Raw genomic sequence first — 16,950 nt, 5'->3', positions numbered from 1 at the left:
AGGAGTTAGATAAAAAGGAGCTAAGCCATGAGATCAGGTCCTGTCCTACAAAGCCACACTACTTTTTAGATCAGTTTTGCTGATGAAGGGTTGGATCCCAGGGTATTTTTCAATTACCCTTTTACAATCTCCAGCAGTGTATACTGCTGCACATGTGTATAATGCTGGCTTGTACCCTGTGGCTCATATATAGTGTGCATATCTGGCTCTGGTACTTGCCAGGGACTGCTCCGCTATTTACCTCACTGCACGTCCCTGCTGTGCAGACCCAACAATAACCCAGGTTATTGCTGCAGTGGAAAATGGGTATCAATAAGCTGGAGAAGAGAAATGCTGCTGCAAGGGGCTAGGACAGGGATAGTTCTCCTTAGAACAGGCATGTCCAAACTATGGCCCTCCAGCTGTTGTGAAACTACACATCCCAGCATGCCTTGCAAAAGTTTTAGCATTCCTTAATAACAAAACTGTGGCAAGGCATGATGGGACTTGTAGTTTCACAACAGCTGGAGGGCCATAGTTTGGACATGCCTGCCTTAGAAGCTGCATACCTGCCACCAAGGCAATTGCATTCCTGCATATAGGATGATACACATGCATGTGAAGTTATATTTTGAATGTCTCATCAGTTCTTCAGCATCTATTCCAATGTTGGAGGAGAGGAAGGAGACCACCAGCTTGGACAGTCTAATTTGGATTTGGATGGTATAGTTTATCAGGTAAATATATATTTAGTAGTGATTTCAAGGGACACATAGACTGTTATTATTACATCATAAAAGTAAGCTGGGTACACACCTGGCCTATGGGTCCACACTTACCAATTCTTTGCTCCATGTGTCATGCCTGACATCACAACTGAGCACTAGCAGGGATTTAAATGTGCCCACGCAGTTAAGATACCAGTCACCGGCGGTCCCTGCAGCAAGTGTAAGTCCACACAGCCAGATGCACCGATGTATCTCCAGATATAGGACCTGATTCTGACTCCATGTGCACTGCAGGTGAGGTGATTTAGATTTGGGGGAGTTATTGTGTTTCTGTACAGGGTAAATACTTGCTGCTTTATTATTACACTGCAATTTAAATTTTCAGTTTGAAGTTGAACACACCCCATCCAAATCTAACTCACTCTGCACATATTACATTTGCCCCACCTGCAGTACACATTTAAATCCCTGGCCCATTGATTGACAAGACCAGTGGTAGTGGCTGAATATATAATTAGGAAGCCTACAGATCTGTCCACATTCAGCTATCCTTTATGCATTTTACAAGTCGTGTTATACATAAAGTCAGAGTGCAGCATGACTCTGTAGCACTTGGTGTATTTACTGGCGACTTTTTCAATTCAAATGCTAATAAATGATTAGAATGATATGCAGCATACCTATATTCAGTGTTTGACTTTGGCTGTATCTGCATAAGAAATGGAATGTTACAGTGTTTTCCTGGAAAATATCTGTAGGCTTCCTAATGTAATATTCAGCCACTACCACTGGTCTTGCCTATCAATTGGCCAGGGATTTAAATGTGTACTGCAGGTGGGGCATATATAAGATGTGCAGAGTGAGTTAGATTTGGATGGGGTGTGTTCAACCTCAAACTGAAAATTTAAATGTAGCATTTTTTATGCAGATACAGCCACAGTCGCACACAGAATATAGGCATGCTGCATATGATTTTAATGAGCAGAAGCTGCTTGTTTGTCCTATTACCTCAGTTTTGTGAATAATACCCCATTCTCGCGTTCTCACTGCCGCAGTAATTTCCCGTGTCCTGTCTCAGTGTGAAAGGATCTCTGTGAAATTCCTGGGTGTTATGCCCCGAGAATTACATATGGGTTTTTTGCAGGTTTTTTCCCTGGGTACTACATGGAAGTATGACAGTGTGAACAGATTAGACCCGGGTTTTTCTCACAAAATGCAAAAAAGCAAGTTCATTGCATTGCTCAAAGCTGCTTTTTAAACAGCCAATCAAAGATACTTTGGTACTTGTTTCCTAGCACGGCCACAACGATCATAATCGCGGTCATCGGGGGTAAAATCGGGGGCATCGCATGCGCAAAAAAATCGGGTGCGATGGGCCAGACGCGATGCCCGCGATTTCCCCATAGAGAACAATGTTAAATGCCTCAATTTACCCGCGATGACCACGATTTCCCATAGGAAACAATGTGAAATGGCTCAATTTACCCAAATTATCATAGGAACAATGGTAAATGGGCCAAAAACACCCCTGAACATTGAAATGTCCCCCCAAAAGTAGTTTACGCCACCACGTGATCAACGTGAACCCGAAGCGTGGCGAGCGCAGCGAGCCCGCGAGGGGCGGCGGTACGCGTCCTCCGACCTTTTCATACCCCTACTATCCACTAGGGCGTGGAGTTGAGAATAGAATAGTGTGGCGAGCGCAGCGAGCCACCAAGCCCGAAGCGTGGCGAGCGCAGCGGATACCTGTGAAGCCCGCGAAGGGACGTGTTTACCTGTGAAGGTATCCGCGTCCCCTCGCGGGGCTCGCTGCACTCGCCACGCTTCGGGCTCGCTGCGCTCGCCACACTATTCTATTCTCAACTCCACGCCCTAGTGGATAGTGGGGGTATGAAAAGGTCGGAGGATGCGTACCGCCGCCCCTCGCGGACTCGCTGCGCTCGCCACGCTTCGGGTTCACGTTCATCGCGGGGTGGCGTGAACTACTTTTGGGGGGACATTTCACTGGTCAGGGGGGGTTTTTGGGCTTTCTGGCCCATTTACCATTCTTCCCTATGATGATTTGGGTAAATTGACCCATTTAACATTGTTTCCTATGGGAAATCGGGGTAATCGCGAGTAAATTGAGGCATTTAACATTGTTCCCTATGGGGAAATCGCGGGTGGACCATTTAAGCATTTTTAGGCGCACACGACGCGACCGACCCGATTTTTCAATGCATTTCAATGGAAAAATCGGGGGCGTCGGTCGCGTCGCAGGCCACTATTTTACCCCCGATGGCCAAGATTTGTGGCCGTGCTAGGAAACAAGTACTGATACTTTTTAAACATCCAATCAAAGTTGCTCTTAAGCTGGGCATACATCAAGGCGATTTGGTCTGATTTCGGCCGATTGCGACCAATCGGCCCGTTAAATCGGACCAAATCGCATCTCCCTGACATGTAGTCGGGTCCGATGCGCGGTCCCGTGCGCATCGGACCCGACTAGGTGGTCGGACCGGCTGGCCGTCCGACCACCCCGTTCTGGGACGGGCGCTAAGCAGGGACGCATGCGATCCATCACAACGGATCGCATGTGTCCCTGCCGCCGGAAGGTAGCGGCGGCTTGCAGTCCATCGGGTGTCCGTACACTGCTGCGAGACGTCGCAGGCAGTGTATGGGCACCTTTAGACAGGGGCGGATCCAGGATAAAATGACAGGGGGGGCACCATGATAAAAGATGGTTTAGGTGGGGGAGGGGCGGTGTTAGTGGTGCCAGTGTACATGCTAAGAGAGCGGCAGAGAGAGGGTGGGAATGGGATTAAAAATAGGCCCTGGCATTTAAAGTACGCAGGCCAACCATGGCGACAAAAGTGAAGGATGTAGTTGTGCGTGCGCCGAAGGCACGCTCCGGAAAAGGGGGTGTGGCCACTCAACAGATTGAGATAAAATTCACATAATGCCATACAGATTAAGCCAAAATTCACAATACGCTTCATATCAGGGACATTGTCTGGCAAAGGCGCATATTAAACATTTACACCATTATGTCCATTACACATTAAGTTACACACCATTATGTCCATTATGTATTATGCCAAACACCATAATGCCTATTAAAAATTATGCTACAAAAGTGCTGCTTATCTACATGCTCATTGCCAAGGGTTCCATGCTCATTGCCAGAGGTTCTATGCTCGTTGCCATGTGGGATTACATGCTCATTACCAAGGGGGAATACATGCTCACGGTAAATGGGGGACAGCCGCCGCCAGGCAGAAGTATATAAATATATATAACCACAGCCATATATAATTAATAATTATGCTGGGTACTCTTTACCTAGAAGGGCGCCAGCGATTGAAATCGCGGTCGTCGGGGGTAAAAATCGCGGTCATCGCGGGCATCGCGGGTAAATCGGGATGACCGCGATGACCGCGATCACCGCGATTTTCCCATAGGGAACAATGTTAAAACGGCAGATTGACCGCGATTTTACTGTTAAATGCCTCAATGGACCCGATTTGGGGCCAAATAGGCCAAATTAACCCTTAAATGTCCCCCCAAATTTTTTACGCCACCCCACGATCCACGCCAACCCGAAGCGTGGCGAGCGTGGCGAGCGCAGCGAGCCCGCGAGGGGCGGCGGTACGCGTCCTCCGACCTTTTCATGCCCTACTATCCACTAGGGCGTGGTGTGAGAATATAATAGTGTGGCGAGCGCAGCGAGCCACCGAGCCCGAAGCGTGGCGAGCGCAGCGAGCCCCGCGAGGGGACGCGGATACCTTCACAGTTATGCGCGTCCCCTCGCGGGCTTCACAGGTGTCCGTGGCGAGGCGGACACCTGTGAAGCCCGCGAGGGGACGCGTCTACCTGTGAAGGTATCCGCGTCCCCTCGCGGGGCTCGCTGCGCTCGCCACGCTTCGGGCTCGGTGGCTCGCTGCGCTCGCCACACTATTATATTCTCACACCACGCCCTAGTGGATAGTAGGGCATGAAAAGGTCGGAGGACACGTACCGCCGCCCCTCGCGGGCTCGCTGCGCTCGCCACGCTTCGGGTTGGCGTGGATCGTGGGGTGGCGTTAAAAATTTGGGGGGACATTTAAGGGTTAATGGGCTCTGTGGCCCATTTAACATTGATTCCTATGGCCAAATCGGGTGGATTGAGCCATTTAACAGTAAAATCGGGTCCATCGCGCCTTTTAACATTGATTCCTATGGGAAATCGGGAGCATCGCGTCGCGGGCATCGCGGGTACATTTATGGCCGGCCGCGACGCGACCGACACGATTTCCATGTTTAACATTGGTTTCAATGGGAAATCGCGGGCATCGCGTCGGTCGCGTCGCGGCCATACATAAATGTACCCGCGATGCCCGCGACGGGCGCCCTTCTAGGTAAAGAGTACCTTATGCTGCTCCCAAATGAAAATTAATTCACTGAAAAAACAGAAAGAAATTAGAGAGAGCGCACTGTGTTGATCTAACAATTTATTATATATAAAAATCATATAAAAAGAAGCAATTAATAATGCAAAAAAACATACATGAATAAATTATTAAAAACAATAATAATAAAATGCGATATCCAGCATTAATGGTGGGAAATATAGTATACCAATTTGCAAAGTTCCATAATTTGATGAGAACAGCTCTGTGTGTTTGTCTATAAATTAGACTTATGCACCACAGCTCTTAATGGCCTTTTGATACTATGTAACAAGTTCCATACGATATAGTGGGATGCGGTCATTTGGTCTACTGCATTATGGTAGAAAGTCATTAGGTCGAATCCATTAGGTCGACATGCTAAAAGGTCGACATGACTCTAGGTCGACATGGGAAAAGGTCGACATGATTCTAGTTCGAAAGGTCATTAGTTCGACAGGTCATTAGTTCGACAAGGTCATTAGTTCGACATTGTCTATGTCGACATTCACAAGGTCGACATGGAGTTTTTCACTGTTTTTTGAGCCAACATGTGCCGACAGGCGGTATTTCATGCCCTACCATCCACTAGGGCGTGGTGGGAGAATAAAATAGTGTGCCGAGCGTAGCGAGGCACCGTGCCCGACGCATTGCGAGCGCAGCGAGCGATGCGAGGGGATGCAGTGCACTTTAAACTGTGTCCATGTCGACTGTGTTGACATTCAGGTAAAAAAACAGTGAAAAACCCCATGTCGACCTTGTGAATGTCGACATAGACAATGTCGAACTAATGACCTTGTCGAACTAATGACCTGTCGAACTAATGACCTTTCGACCTAGAATCATGTCGACCTTTTCCCATGTCGACCTAGAATCATGTCGACCTTTTAGCATGTCGACCTAATGGATTCGACCTAATGACTTTCTACCATAATGCAATAGACCAAATGATCCCAACCCGATATAGTTACCAGTCCCGCTAGGCTCTGTGAGGTCTCAGACAGGAGATGTAATTGAAGGGGGGATTGCCTCTGTTGTCCGCTAACAACCGGCGGGGCTCAGTTGTGATGAGAGCCAACGTCGGGAGCAGACTGTCGGGATCAGATGTTAGGATGGTGGAATTCCTCCGTGTACCGTTACAACCAGCAGGGCTCAATTGTGTCGAGAGCTACTGTCGGGAGCAGACGTCCATCCCCCGTCTCCTGATGCCCTCTGGATGTTGTGTGAGGGAATGGACAATTCACTCGCCGGCCTGATGATGTAACACGCTGCCGAGTTCGCCGCAGGTCACTTGCAGCGGGTGGCCAATCTTGCGGTGATGCTGAGAACAATTTTGAAGATCAGGCTGGAGCTGGGTTAGTCAGAGCAATGCTGGACATATGCCACTGACAGTGGCAGAGCCTGACTGTATTCAGAGCACTGCAGGTCCCGGCTATTTGAAATGATACCCCTTTCACACCAGAAAATGCATTCCCGGGTTGGCCCCTTTTACACCAGCCTAGTCCCTGCATTTTCTGGTGTGAGGGGGAGAGAAAACCACCCCTCCCCCCTTTAACCTGTTATCTCATTTAACCGGCTATATCTTCGGAACCAACTGACCCATTTACATGAGATAAGTATCATATTTAAGAACTTTTGAGTGGGCTTTGAATGATTTTGGTCCCGTGGAACTGGAATGTTTTGGTTCCAGAGTAATCTCCCCTCGAATAACATGAACAGCCATGAAATTACATTTCAGAAATAAGAATATTACGCAATATCTCTGGAACCGATTGACCGATATGGACCAGCCTGGTATCATATTGAAGATTTGGAATTGAATGAAGTTTCTGTGATGCCAGGGGAAGAACTGGCAGCTGTCGGAACTGGGTGGGGGTCGGAATTAATGGGTCCCATATTATCCTATGGGAAAAAACGTTACAGCTTTGCCTGGCAATATCTCCGGTTCCCGGGGGGCTAGAGACACGGGGCTGGGCTCGTTTGAAAGCCCTGGTCCTCAGCTACAAAATTAAATGACAGGGTAAGCATGTGCCCGGGTGCCCCCCCTGAATCCGCCAAGGCTCTTAGATGCCACACACCTGATGGCAGGCATACCAGGGGAATCAGTGTGAACAAGGCAGACTCAGGAATTTCCCGGGTCTAAGGTGCAGTATGAATGGGGTCTGTAGAGCTGAGATGCTCTGTGTCCCGCCAAAAACACGGGAACAAAAACCCGAGATTTTGCAGGGGCGGCAATGAGAACGCAGCATTACTGATTGTACCCATAATTTAGGGATGCTGTGAAAAATATACTAAGGGAACTGGAAAAGTTTGTGAACCACTGTTTTTGCACATAGAGACAGCAAAGCATAATGGTAATGTCACCAGAAGCCCAGACTATAGAACTAGTGTTTAGTTCCACTTGATTTGTGCATTTGCAGGTAACTGGAGCAGTGAGATCTGCAGAAGCTGCAATGTCTCGTCTCGCTGATATTCACACTGGCATCATGAATTATGTGAGCCAGACAATATCAACAGGAACCCAGGGAAAAGGGTGAGTCAGTAGCAACATGGATTATTCTGTGTGTTACAAATTACTTTATACATCAATATAAAAAGGGTAGCTGCTCAATCAATTTAGTAATGGTTCTCAGGTGTATGAAAGGAGGGAGTAACGGTTCTTCTAAATAAGAAAAATGTTTTCCCTTAGTATCAGCAATGAGACTTGAATACTACATGATAATGAACAATTTAGAGATCTCAGTTGCATATATTTCCAAAGATATGGTAAAGACACCGCCCCGCGTCAAGGCTTCTGCTGTGTTTTTTTTAGTGCCATTTGGTGAATCTTGTGGTGACTCCAGGTCAGTTATCTCTACATTTGGTACTTGTTTCCTAGCACAGCGCCCATCGCATACCGTATTTAGTGGTATGCGATGCGATGTGATGCGATATTCCCGTTAAATTAACAGGAGTGCTTGTACAATGAAGTATCACATAGCATCGCATGCCAGCAAATGGCATGCGATGCGATTTTTAATTGTCCAAGCACCCTGATGGGTGCTTACAATGTTAAATGCAGTGTAGCGAGCACCGCGAGCCCGTGAGGGGCGGCGGTATGCGTCCTCCGACCTTTTCATACCCCCACTATCCACGTGGGCGTGGAGTTGATTTTACATATTGTGGCGAGCGGACGTGGAATACGATCCCGAATACATGTAAAGTAATCCGTCTCCCCTCGTCGGGTGCGCTGCGCTCGCCACGCTTCGGGCTCGCTGCGCTCGCCACACTATCTAGAATCAACTCCACGCCTACGTGGATAGTGGGGGTATGAAAAGGTCGGAGGACACGTACTGCCGCCCCTCGCGGGCTCGCTGCGCTTGGCGTTGATATTGGGGGTGGCGTTGACAATGAGGGTGCATTTAACATTGTAAGCACCCATTAGGGTGCTTGTGCAATTAAAAATCGCATCACATCCCATCGCATGCCGCAATATTGCATGCGATGCGATTGCATAAGATGCACTACGATCAAAATCGGGGGGCGCTGTGCTAGGAAACAAGCACCCTACATTTAAATATATTTCTGTATGTGCTATTATAATGTAACATAACAATAAACAATAATATGACCCAGAGCCAGTGCTATTATCGTGTAGCATTATGGCAACCGGTATCAGAGAAGCCTTGACGCCGCCTGTTGGCATAACCATATTTTTGAAAAATATCTCAGAATTTTTTATCGCTGATACTTTTTGGTGTGCTGGGGAAACCCTTTCTCTTTGTAGGGTTTAATACATTGAAAGGGAAACATTGGCGGCAATATCCCATTTTTTTTCTACCAAATAGAGTTAAAGACTGCACATACAGTATATTTAACTGTTCCACAGTATATAGACAGGAACACACTATACTAACAATCATTTACTAACCACAGAATTTGTTCACATGGAGTGTATTCAGGATGAACATCCCATATACCTGTTGTACCTCTCTGCTTATTTTTTGCAGGAAACCTTCACAGGACAGGTATGCCATTTACTAAGTTACAAACATCAGGTACTGTAGCTAGCTGATCTGAAATCCAACAACAGGTCATTTTGCATTATTAATTGCAAAACAGCTCAATAATCTGTAGTATCAACACAAAGAAATGTGTATTACTCTTTACTACAGATAACAATAAACATATTTTTGAGGACATACGGATTAAGGGAGTTTTCTGATTCACTCGGAAAGGCGCAATCACTCTCTAATGGACAAAACCATGTGCACTGCAGGTGGGGCTGATGTTACATGTGCAGAGAGAGTTAGATTTGGGTGGGGGGTGTACTTAAAACTGATATCTATATTGCAGTGTAAAAATAAAGCAGCCAGTATTCACCCTGCACAGAAACAATAAAACACCCAAATCTAACTCTATCTCTGCACATGTTACATCAGTCCCCCCTGCAGTGCACATGGTTTTGTCCGTTAGAGAGTGATAGTGCCTTTCCGAGTGAATCAGAATAACCCCCTAAATGTAAAAAATACCAAAAACAACTAGGAATTTTAAGTAATTAAAAAAAAGTATTGAAAAGAATCAGAATTTGACTGTTAATGTAAATTACAAAGCACAGAGGCTGAGCACCTATCACTGTCACACTCTCTGGACTCACTGTCACACTCTCTGGACCCAGAGCTCCTTAAAAATGTCACTGGCAGGGACAGCAGTGGCACTGTATCACAAGTGCGGCACTACAAGAGCTTAGGCACTACATGGCTCTCCTGAGACTGACATCGCTGCTGAGGGGGGGCAAATGTTTTCCTTTGCAACATACGATGCCCCTTTTTACATGGTGCCGTTCAACATATAGTATTTTTTGGGAGTTGTCAACCCTAAAGCCCCACACACACTAAGCCAGGCCTAGCCAACCTGTGGCTCTCCAGCTGTTGTGAAACTACACATCCCAGCATGCCTTGCCACATTTTCAGCATTCCCTATTAGCAAACAGTGGGAATGCATGCTTTGACATGTAGTTTCACAACAGCTGGAGATCCACAGGTTGGCCAGGCCTGCACTAAGTGATATTTTAAACAATATTGCTCATTTCTCCCTTCTGAGCGATATTGTTTAAAATATTGTTTAGAGTGTATGCTAAATATCGTCAGGCATTCGTGCTCCCGCAGGACGTTAATGATGCCCTTTGTGGTCCTGCCAGTACAGAAGAGGAAGAGCTTTGCAGAATGCTCCCTGCTCCCCCTGCCGCACCACCCTCCATCGCTCCTGCTGGCACTGCACCCTGTCCCAGCCATCACCAATATCTTGATATGTGTATTCAGGCTTAAATGTAGTAGAGGCAATGTGCTGTGACTTTAACCACACAGGAATTAGTTTTAAGCTCATATAAAGTTGCAAATTAATTTAAGTGGAACTAGGCATGAGAAAAAGCTGTACTCCAGTATACAGATTTAGGGGCCCATTTAGCATTCTATATTTGTGGCTAAGTCCCAGAAAACACCAGTTTTCGAGGGTTAGCCACAAATATTAAGTATCCCCCAATTGTATTAGGAGGGACTGCAGCAGCAGCGCATCGCATCCCTGGGCTACCGCCATTCTGAGATGGCGGTAGCCCATTGTAGCCTATGGGCTACACACTGCACTGCTTCCAGGGCAGTGCGGTCAGCACTAACCGCCTCTCTGCGCCCAGTTCAGCACATCGTAGGGATGGGATCCACTGTTAGGATCACATTATACAATGCTTAGTAGTAATGTGCGGTAATGTGTGCGGCCTGTGCGGTAATATTCTGCCCAGTCATTGATAAATGTGCCCCTTAGACTTGCACACGGATATAAAACTGTCACACATCAAATTGATTAGCTAGCAATGTAGTTTTGTCGCACCCAGTTGTTTTTAGGCGAAATAGACACACATTTTGATTGAGACCTGGAGCCCCGACAGAGGCTTTTTGTAGCGACAAGAGCAACAGTACGAGGACACATCTGTAACTCGCATCTCACTCTCTAGGGGGCGGAAAAAGCTGGAGAAAGTGTTGGAGCAAACAAGACTAGACATTGTGCAGCTCACTGACCAGCTCATGCAAGCCAAGGAAGGTGCGGTGTTCATAAGCTACATTGTTATACATTCCGTTCTGTTTACATTATATGTTCTACTTTAGTTTAGAATGGCACATTAGATGCCAAGTGTACCATTGCCAGGCTTCATGTTTAGTTTTTACACATGACTTGCAGCAGCTGTAATATAGGCACTTGGCATTTGGCCTGATCTCTACAGATACTTGCAACTATGCACGTAAACAGGTGTTTGTCTATATTAAACATAGCAAGGTAGGGCCTAATTCAGACAAATTTGGTCTCAAAATGAGCAAAACCATGTGCACTGCAGGTGGGGTAGATGTAACGTGCAGAGATTGTTAGATATGGGTGAGTTAAGGCCCCCATGCACTGTGCCATTTACCTGCGATTTGGGCTCTTTTCCTGTAAAAGTGGTGATCATTTGCATGAAGAAAACCCAAATTGCAGGTGAATAACAGCAGATCGGATGTGATGCGTAGTCCCGTACACATGGCACCGGAGCCTGCGAGTCCCACCAGCTGCACAATCAGTCTCTTGGATTTGCTTGTGAGTCAGGCAGGCTTGGCTGGGATTGCATGCGATCCTGCCGTCACGCACCTTGCCCTTGAGGTTTAAGGGGGGATTGCGAGTGACTTCTCCAAGGAGAGATGTCACCATAATGTATGGGCGCCTTTAGTTTGTTTCTGTGCATGGTAAATACTGTCTGCTTTATTTTTACACTGCAATTTAGATTTCAGGTTGAACACCCCCACCCAGATCTAACTCTGCACATGTTACATTTGCCCCACCTGCCGTGTGCGTGGTTTTGCCTATTTTGAGAACGAACAAATTTGCCTTGCGATAAAGTATGAATTAGGCCATAGAATTTGACAGCAGATAAGAACCTCTTGGTCCATCTAGTCTGCCCCTTTATCTTGTATCCTTCTGGTAACTTCAGTTTGTTCCTTGAGTCTTTGTAAGGGTATTCTTATACCTATACCAAGCATGTTTACATTTCTCTTCTGTCTTATGGCCCCCATACACAGGTCCGACTTGTCTGAGAGAGAAGTTGAACTTGTTTTCCCTTTAGCTCCCCTGGCAGCTCCCCAGTAGAGCTCCATCCAATTTGCCACTTGATGTGCCTTTTTTTGCATCCGATATATCGGCCTGATAGGATGAAATCAGACCAAATCAGACCTGTCTATGGAGGCCTTAAGCGTCTACCACCTCTGGTCAGAGGCTTCCCCACTTATCCACTACCCTTCTCTGAAGTATGATATACATATAAACCTGCACTCACTGCAGCAATATTTCAGTCTGGGATACAGCCTTAGTAAGGCGCCAAAGTGTTGTGTGCTCTTATAAAGAAAAAAGGCAGAGGGCACCATTTCCAAAATTGTAGTACATGTACACCATGATAATCTGGTACCCTCGGTTCCAGCAGTGTTCCGGACTATCGGTGGTATCCCCCTGCAGAGCGATTGCCCCAGCACCTGCCCACCCCCGCAGTGTAACTTCCCACACAGCTGTATCACCCCCTACCCCCCCCCCCCCCAGCCAGGATCCAACTCCCTCCAGCTGCCCCTCTAAGCACTTCCACAGGCTCTAAATCCTATGCTGCCTTGTGCCCTGTGCACTTGATGTGTCCTGATTAAAAGAGGTGCCGGACCATTAGGTTTATTGTTTACAAACCACCAATGTTAAAAAAAGCCTCCTTTTTCAGTCTCATTGTAGACCTTTTTCAAGGTTAGCAACACCAATCTAGTGGAAAGATAGTGGGAAAAGGAATCAACAAGTAGTGCCCATAAATAAATAAATAAAAGGTGCATCAGGTGAGGACAATCATATACAGCATGCTTGGATAACAGCCATGCTGGATTTCACATGGGTACTTTCCTATAGCACCCGTAGTTCATACTTGCCAATACTATGTTGGTGCAACTGGGTTATCGCAACAGGGGACGGGACTCTGACAAAAATAGATGGGGTATGGTGGCACACATTTGTCATTGTGAATCATCATTGATTCAGTAAGGAATCAAGACCATGAGTGCAAACTGTAGAAATGACAATGTTTCAAATATATTTACCTGCTATTTAAACCTTCACCGTCAATAACTTATTAGGAAACAGATTAGGCAGGTATTCTGGTAATTTAATAAGGAAGTTGGTGCTTTTTGTGAGGGTGATATTGCTGTGTGACTTTCACTAATCCTATCCAACCTATCATCATCCTTTTTAGATCTAACATTAAAAGACCAGCAGATGAAAGAACTACAAAAACAGAATGAGTTGAGAATGCTGGAGATCCAACACTTTAAAAGCCAACTGCAGGTCACAAAAGTAAATATACAGTATGGATGATAATAGTGTAAATGTAAAGCTACTGTATGGAATGAAATGGTTATGATCAGAGACAAAAACAGGCCAGACAATTTTGTAGGGCTAGTAGCTGTTAGTTACCCCACTTCTAAAAAACCTAATGCATTCACTGTTACTCCCTGGCTCGTGCACGCATCATTAGTTACTGGCCGGTAGGGCTAATTAGCACAAAATGATGATCACGATGCAGTTTATAGCCAGCAGAAATGATTCAGTATCTCTGCTTCAGGGAGACGGCAGGGCGAGTGGGGGTTGCGGGCAGCTACAGGGGAGGATGGGGGAGCAGCAGGGAGCCAGCGCAGGGCAACGGCTGTCTTTGCCAAAATGGGGTGCGCAAGTGTCTCGTGCGTGCACGCCCCCTTGTGGTGGCGACTGGTTATATAATTGCCAGGAGCAGCTCAAATGTGAGCTGCTCTATCTATACATTTCAAACAGGGAGTCTGTAGTTGCAAATACTTGATTGCCAAAAACCTTTACAATCAAATAATTTGCTCACTACTGTGAAAGAAAAGGGCGATTGAAGAAACAGCATTAATTGCGAACATAAGCAGCCTAGCAAACAGGTCTGAATCAGGCCTTTTTTATACATTGGGGTCAATTTACTAAGATCTGAGATCTATTGGAGATGGGATCAGATTCTATCTATTATCTTCTAGAAGGTGTTTAATAAATAAGAAGTAGAATCTGATTGGTTGCTATGATCAACATCCCATCTTGAAAAGAACTCCCATCTTAGTAAATTTACCCCCATTGTATTGATAAGTATCAGTGGTGTAACTACCGTGGGTGCAGGAGGTGCAACTGCTATGGGGCCCTGGCTGCTTTGAAGGCCCACAGGTCCCCCTGCACCCAGTCACAGCTCTGTCCCCACCAAGAACACCCTCGCCACTGATTGCATAAACCCTCTTCCCCCTCCCTCCCTCATTCCTCTGAGGCTGCAGTTGCATGGAGTATACAGCAGGAGCTGGATGGCTCTGAGTGCCACAATTCACTGGATTTGGTACTTGTGTAGTTTCACGGCGCCAGCAAAAAGTTACTTAACTCCATGCCAACATGGATAGTTCATACCCCCACTATCCAAGTTGGCATGGAGTTGATTTTAAATAGCGTGGCGAGCGTAGCGAGCCACCGAGCCCGCAGCGTGGGCGAGCGAAGCGAGCCCCGCAAGGGGACTCAGACGCACGGCGCCATGCTGGCGCCGTGAAACTACACAAGTACCCTGGATTTTTTGGGGTGGAGCCTAATGCAGGAGGAAAGTGCCCTCCTCCATCAGTAGCTGTTGGCGACAGGTAATATTCATCTCTCTCCCCCCCCCCCACTCTTACTCTCCCTCCCCTCCTTCTCTATCTGGTGTAATGTATAATGAGGACTCTACCCAACGTAATGTGGGCTCTTTCTGGTGCAATGTGAACTCTGCCTGGCATAATGTGTATAAGGGGTCTATACCTGGCTTATTATGTGTAAGGGGATCTACCTGGTGTAAGGTGTATAAGGGAGCTCTATCTGGCATAATGTGTATAGGGGTTCTATACCTGGCGTATTATGTATAAGGGGGCTCTACCTGGCATATTATGTATAAGGGGCTTTACCTGGTATATTATGTATAATTAGGCTCTACCTGGCATAATATATAACGGGGGATCTACCTGGCATAATGTATATAAGGGATTCTACCTGGTATGATGTGTAATGGGAGTTATGGCATAATGTATATGATGGTCTCTATCTGTTGTAATCTGTATAAGGGGGCTTTACCTGGAATAATGTATATCAGTGGTTCTACCTGGTCTAATATATATAAGTGGCACTACTCTCACTACTGTGTGGTGTAAATTGAATAATGGAGACTACTATTCTGCATAACATTATTTAGTACAATTCGTGGCCTCACCTTTTTCCCATTCAGCCAGAATTTTTTATCTATTTTATCTGGCACAGGGCACCAAAATGTCTTAAAAAATCTTATGGGCAGCCTGCACGGATATGTCAGATCTGTGCAGACTTTAGTGTAAAAAAATAATTAATTAATAAAAAAAAAAAAAAACCACAACACCCCCCCCCCGGCCTTTGATCCAGGTGCTGGTTTTAAAAATGAAGGGGATCCCTATTTGCTTTGCCCTGTGATTTTTTGAAACCAGGACCGGCTCTTTGAGCCCGGGGCTGGTTTTGCTCAGTAGGGGGGACCCCACATGTTTTTTTTTTTTTTTTTTTTACAAAACGCACATTACCATGTCTCCAAAATAGCACATGTGCACAAATTTTCGCATTTTCATGACTAAAAATCGTACTATGTCGCACTTTTCACCCGCAAATTCACATCCCATTAAATCGACAATTTCCCCCCCAAAAAAAACCCTATTTGTGAAAATGTGATAATGTGTGATTTCAGAAGCTTACTAATAATCGCATCCCATTAAATGTCGCTGACATACAGTATTACCATTTGTGGCAATCGTTTATTTTAATACTTTCTCTATCTGGCTATGGATGGCTCCCTTTACGGCCTATCATAACAGAAATGTCCCCTTAATTATCTACACCATGCACTCAATATATCTCCCATAGTAAACCATTTTCTGTTTCCAGAGAAGTCTACAAAGTCTACAAGATGAAACTGCAACACAAAGGTCACTTCTTGAGGCGGAACTCAGAAGACAGGCAGCGCAGCTGGAGGAGCTTGGTAGTAGGGCTGCAGTAAGAATAGAGCAGGGTACCGATGCCAGCACTCAGGTTGGTGTCAACCTTATAACTACCTGTGGTAAATCTGTACTATTCTTATAGTAATTCATTAAGGGATACTAACATTACTAATACTAGGAAATACTAACAGTATTCTGGTACATTTAATAATGATAAAGCCTGAATTGACCATGTCTTACTTCTACAATCAGCAGTGTTTGATTAACTCAGTGTGGTGCATTAAATATATATCCTCAGTGGGAAGTTCTGGAGGCCATGTGCAAAGATGGTGAAAGAGACATTACTGCTTTCAGTGAAGAGGAACGGAATGTCCTTGAGGACTCAATGGACATAACTCAGAAAACATCCATACTAGTAAGTTGGTACATTTTTGGGGGGAATTATTGCATTATGACTGCCAGAGTTTATGAAGCGTATAGGATGTGGAAAAAATATGCATAGCCACTGAAAGATATTTCTGGTACCAGTAGAGCAATTTCTTGGGGCAACATCTCTCTCTCGTAGGTAACTACTAGGGCAGTACTGGGACAAAGAAGGGGTTAGGGGAAAGCAGTGCTGAGGACAAGGATTGGGTAAGGGTACATAGCTGCTGGGGCAAGAAGGAGATTAGGACAAGCAATACTATGATCAGTTGCTGGGGTTAGAGAAGGGGTAAGGCTAGATAGCAGCTAAGCGGGCAGTATTCGGCACAACATTTATCTGCTTTTCCTTTGCTGGGAACA

At 45.9% G+C, this 16,950-nt stretch overlaps 1 protein-coding gene across 2 annotated transcripts in view; it reads left to right on the top strand.

Annotated features, from left to right (window-relative positions):
• LOC146074951 (uncharacterized) overlaps nt 1-16,950 on the top strand; it is a 40,103-nt gene that overhangs the window by 7,329 nt on the left and 15,824 nt on the right. For both annotated transcript variants that reach the window (XM_083183697.1, XM_083183696.1), the window contains exons 4-10: nt 627-716; nt 7,534-7,646; nt 9,103-9,120; nt 11,100-11,185; nt 13,389-13,489; nt 16,115-16,258; nt 16,466-16,582. In XM_083183697.1, the coding sequence (XP_083039823.1) occupies nt 627-716; nt 7,534-7,646; nt 9,103-9,120; nt 11,100-11,185; nt 13,389-13,489; nt 16,115-16,258; nt 16,466-16,582 (669 nt within the window). The remainder of the gene's footprint in view (nt 1-626; nt 717-7,533; nt 7,647-9,102; nt 9,121-11,099; nt 11,186-13,388; nt 13,490-16,114; nt 16,259-16,465; nt 16,583-16,950) is intronic.

The sequence above is a fragment of the Crinia signifera genome, chromosome 4 (assembly GCF_055691185.1).
Source record: "Crinia signifera chromosome 4, ASM5569118v1, whole genome shotgun sequence".
Lineage (NCBI taxonomy): Eukaryota > Metazoa > Chordata > Amphibia > Anura > Myobatrachidae > Crinia > Crinia signifera.
The sequence above is the reverse complement of the archived record's forward strand: the minus strand, read 5'-3'. Positions and strand labels throughout refer to the sequence as shown.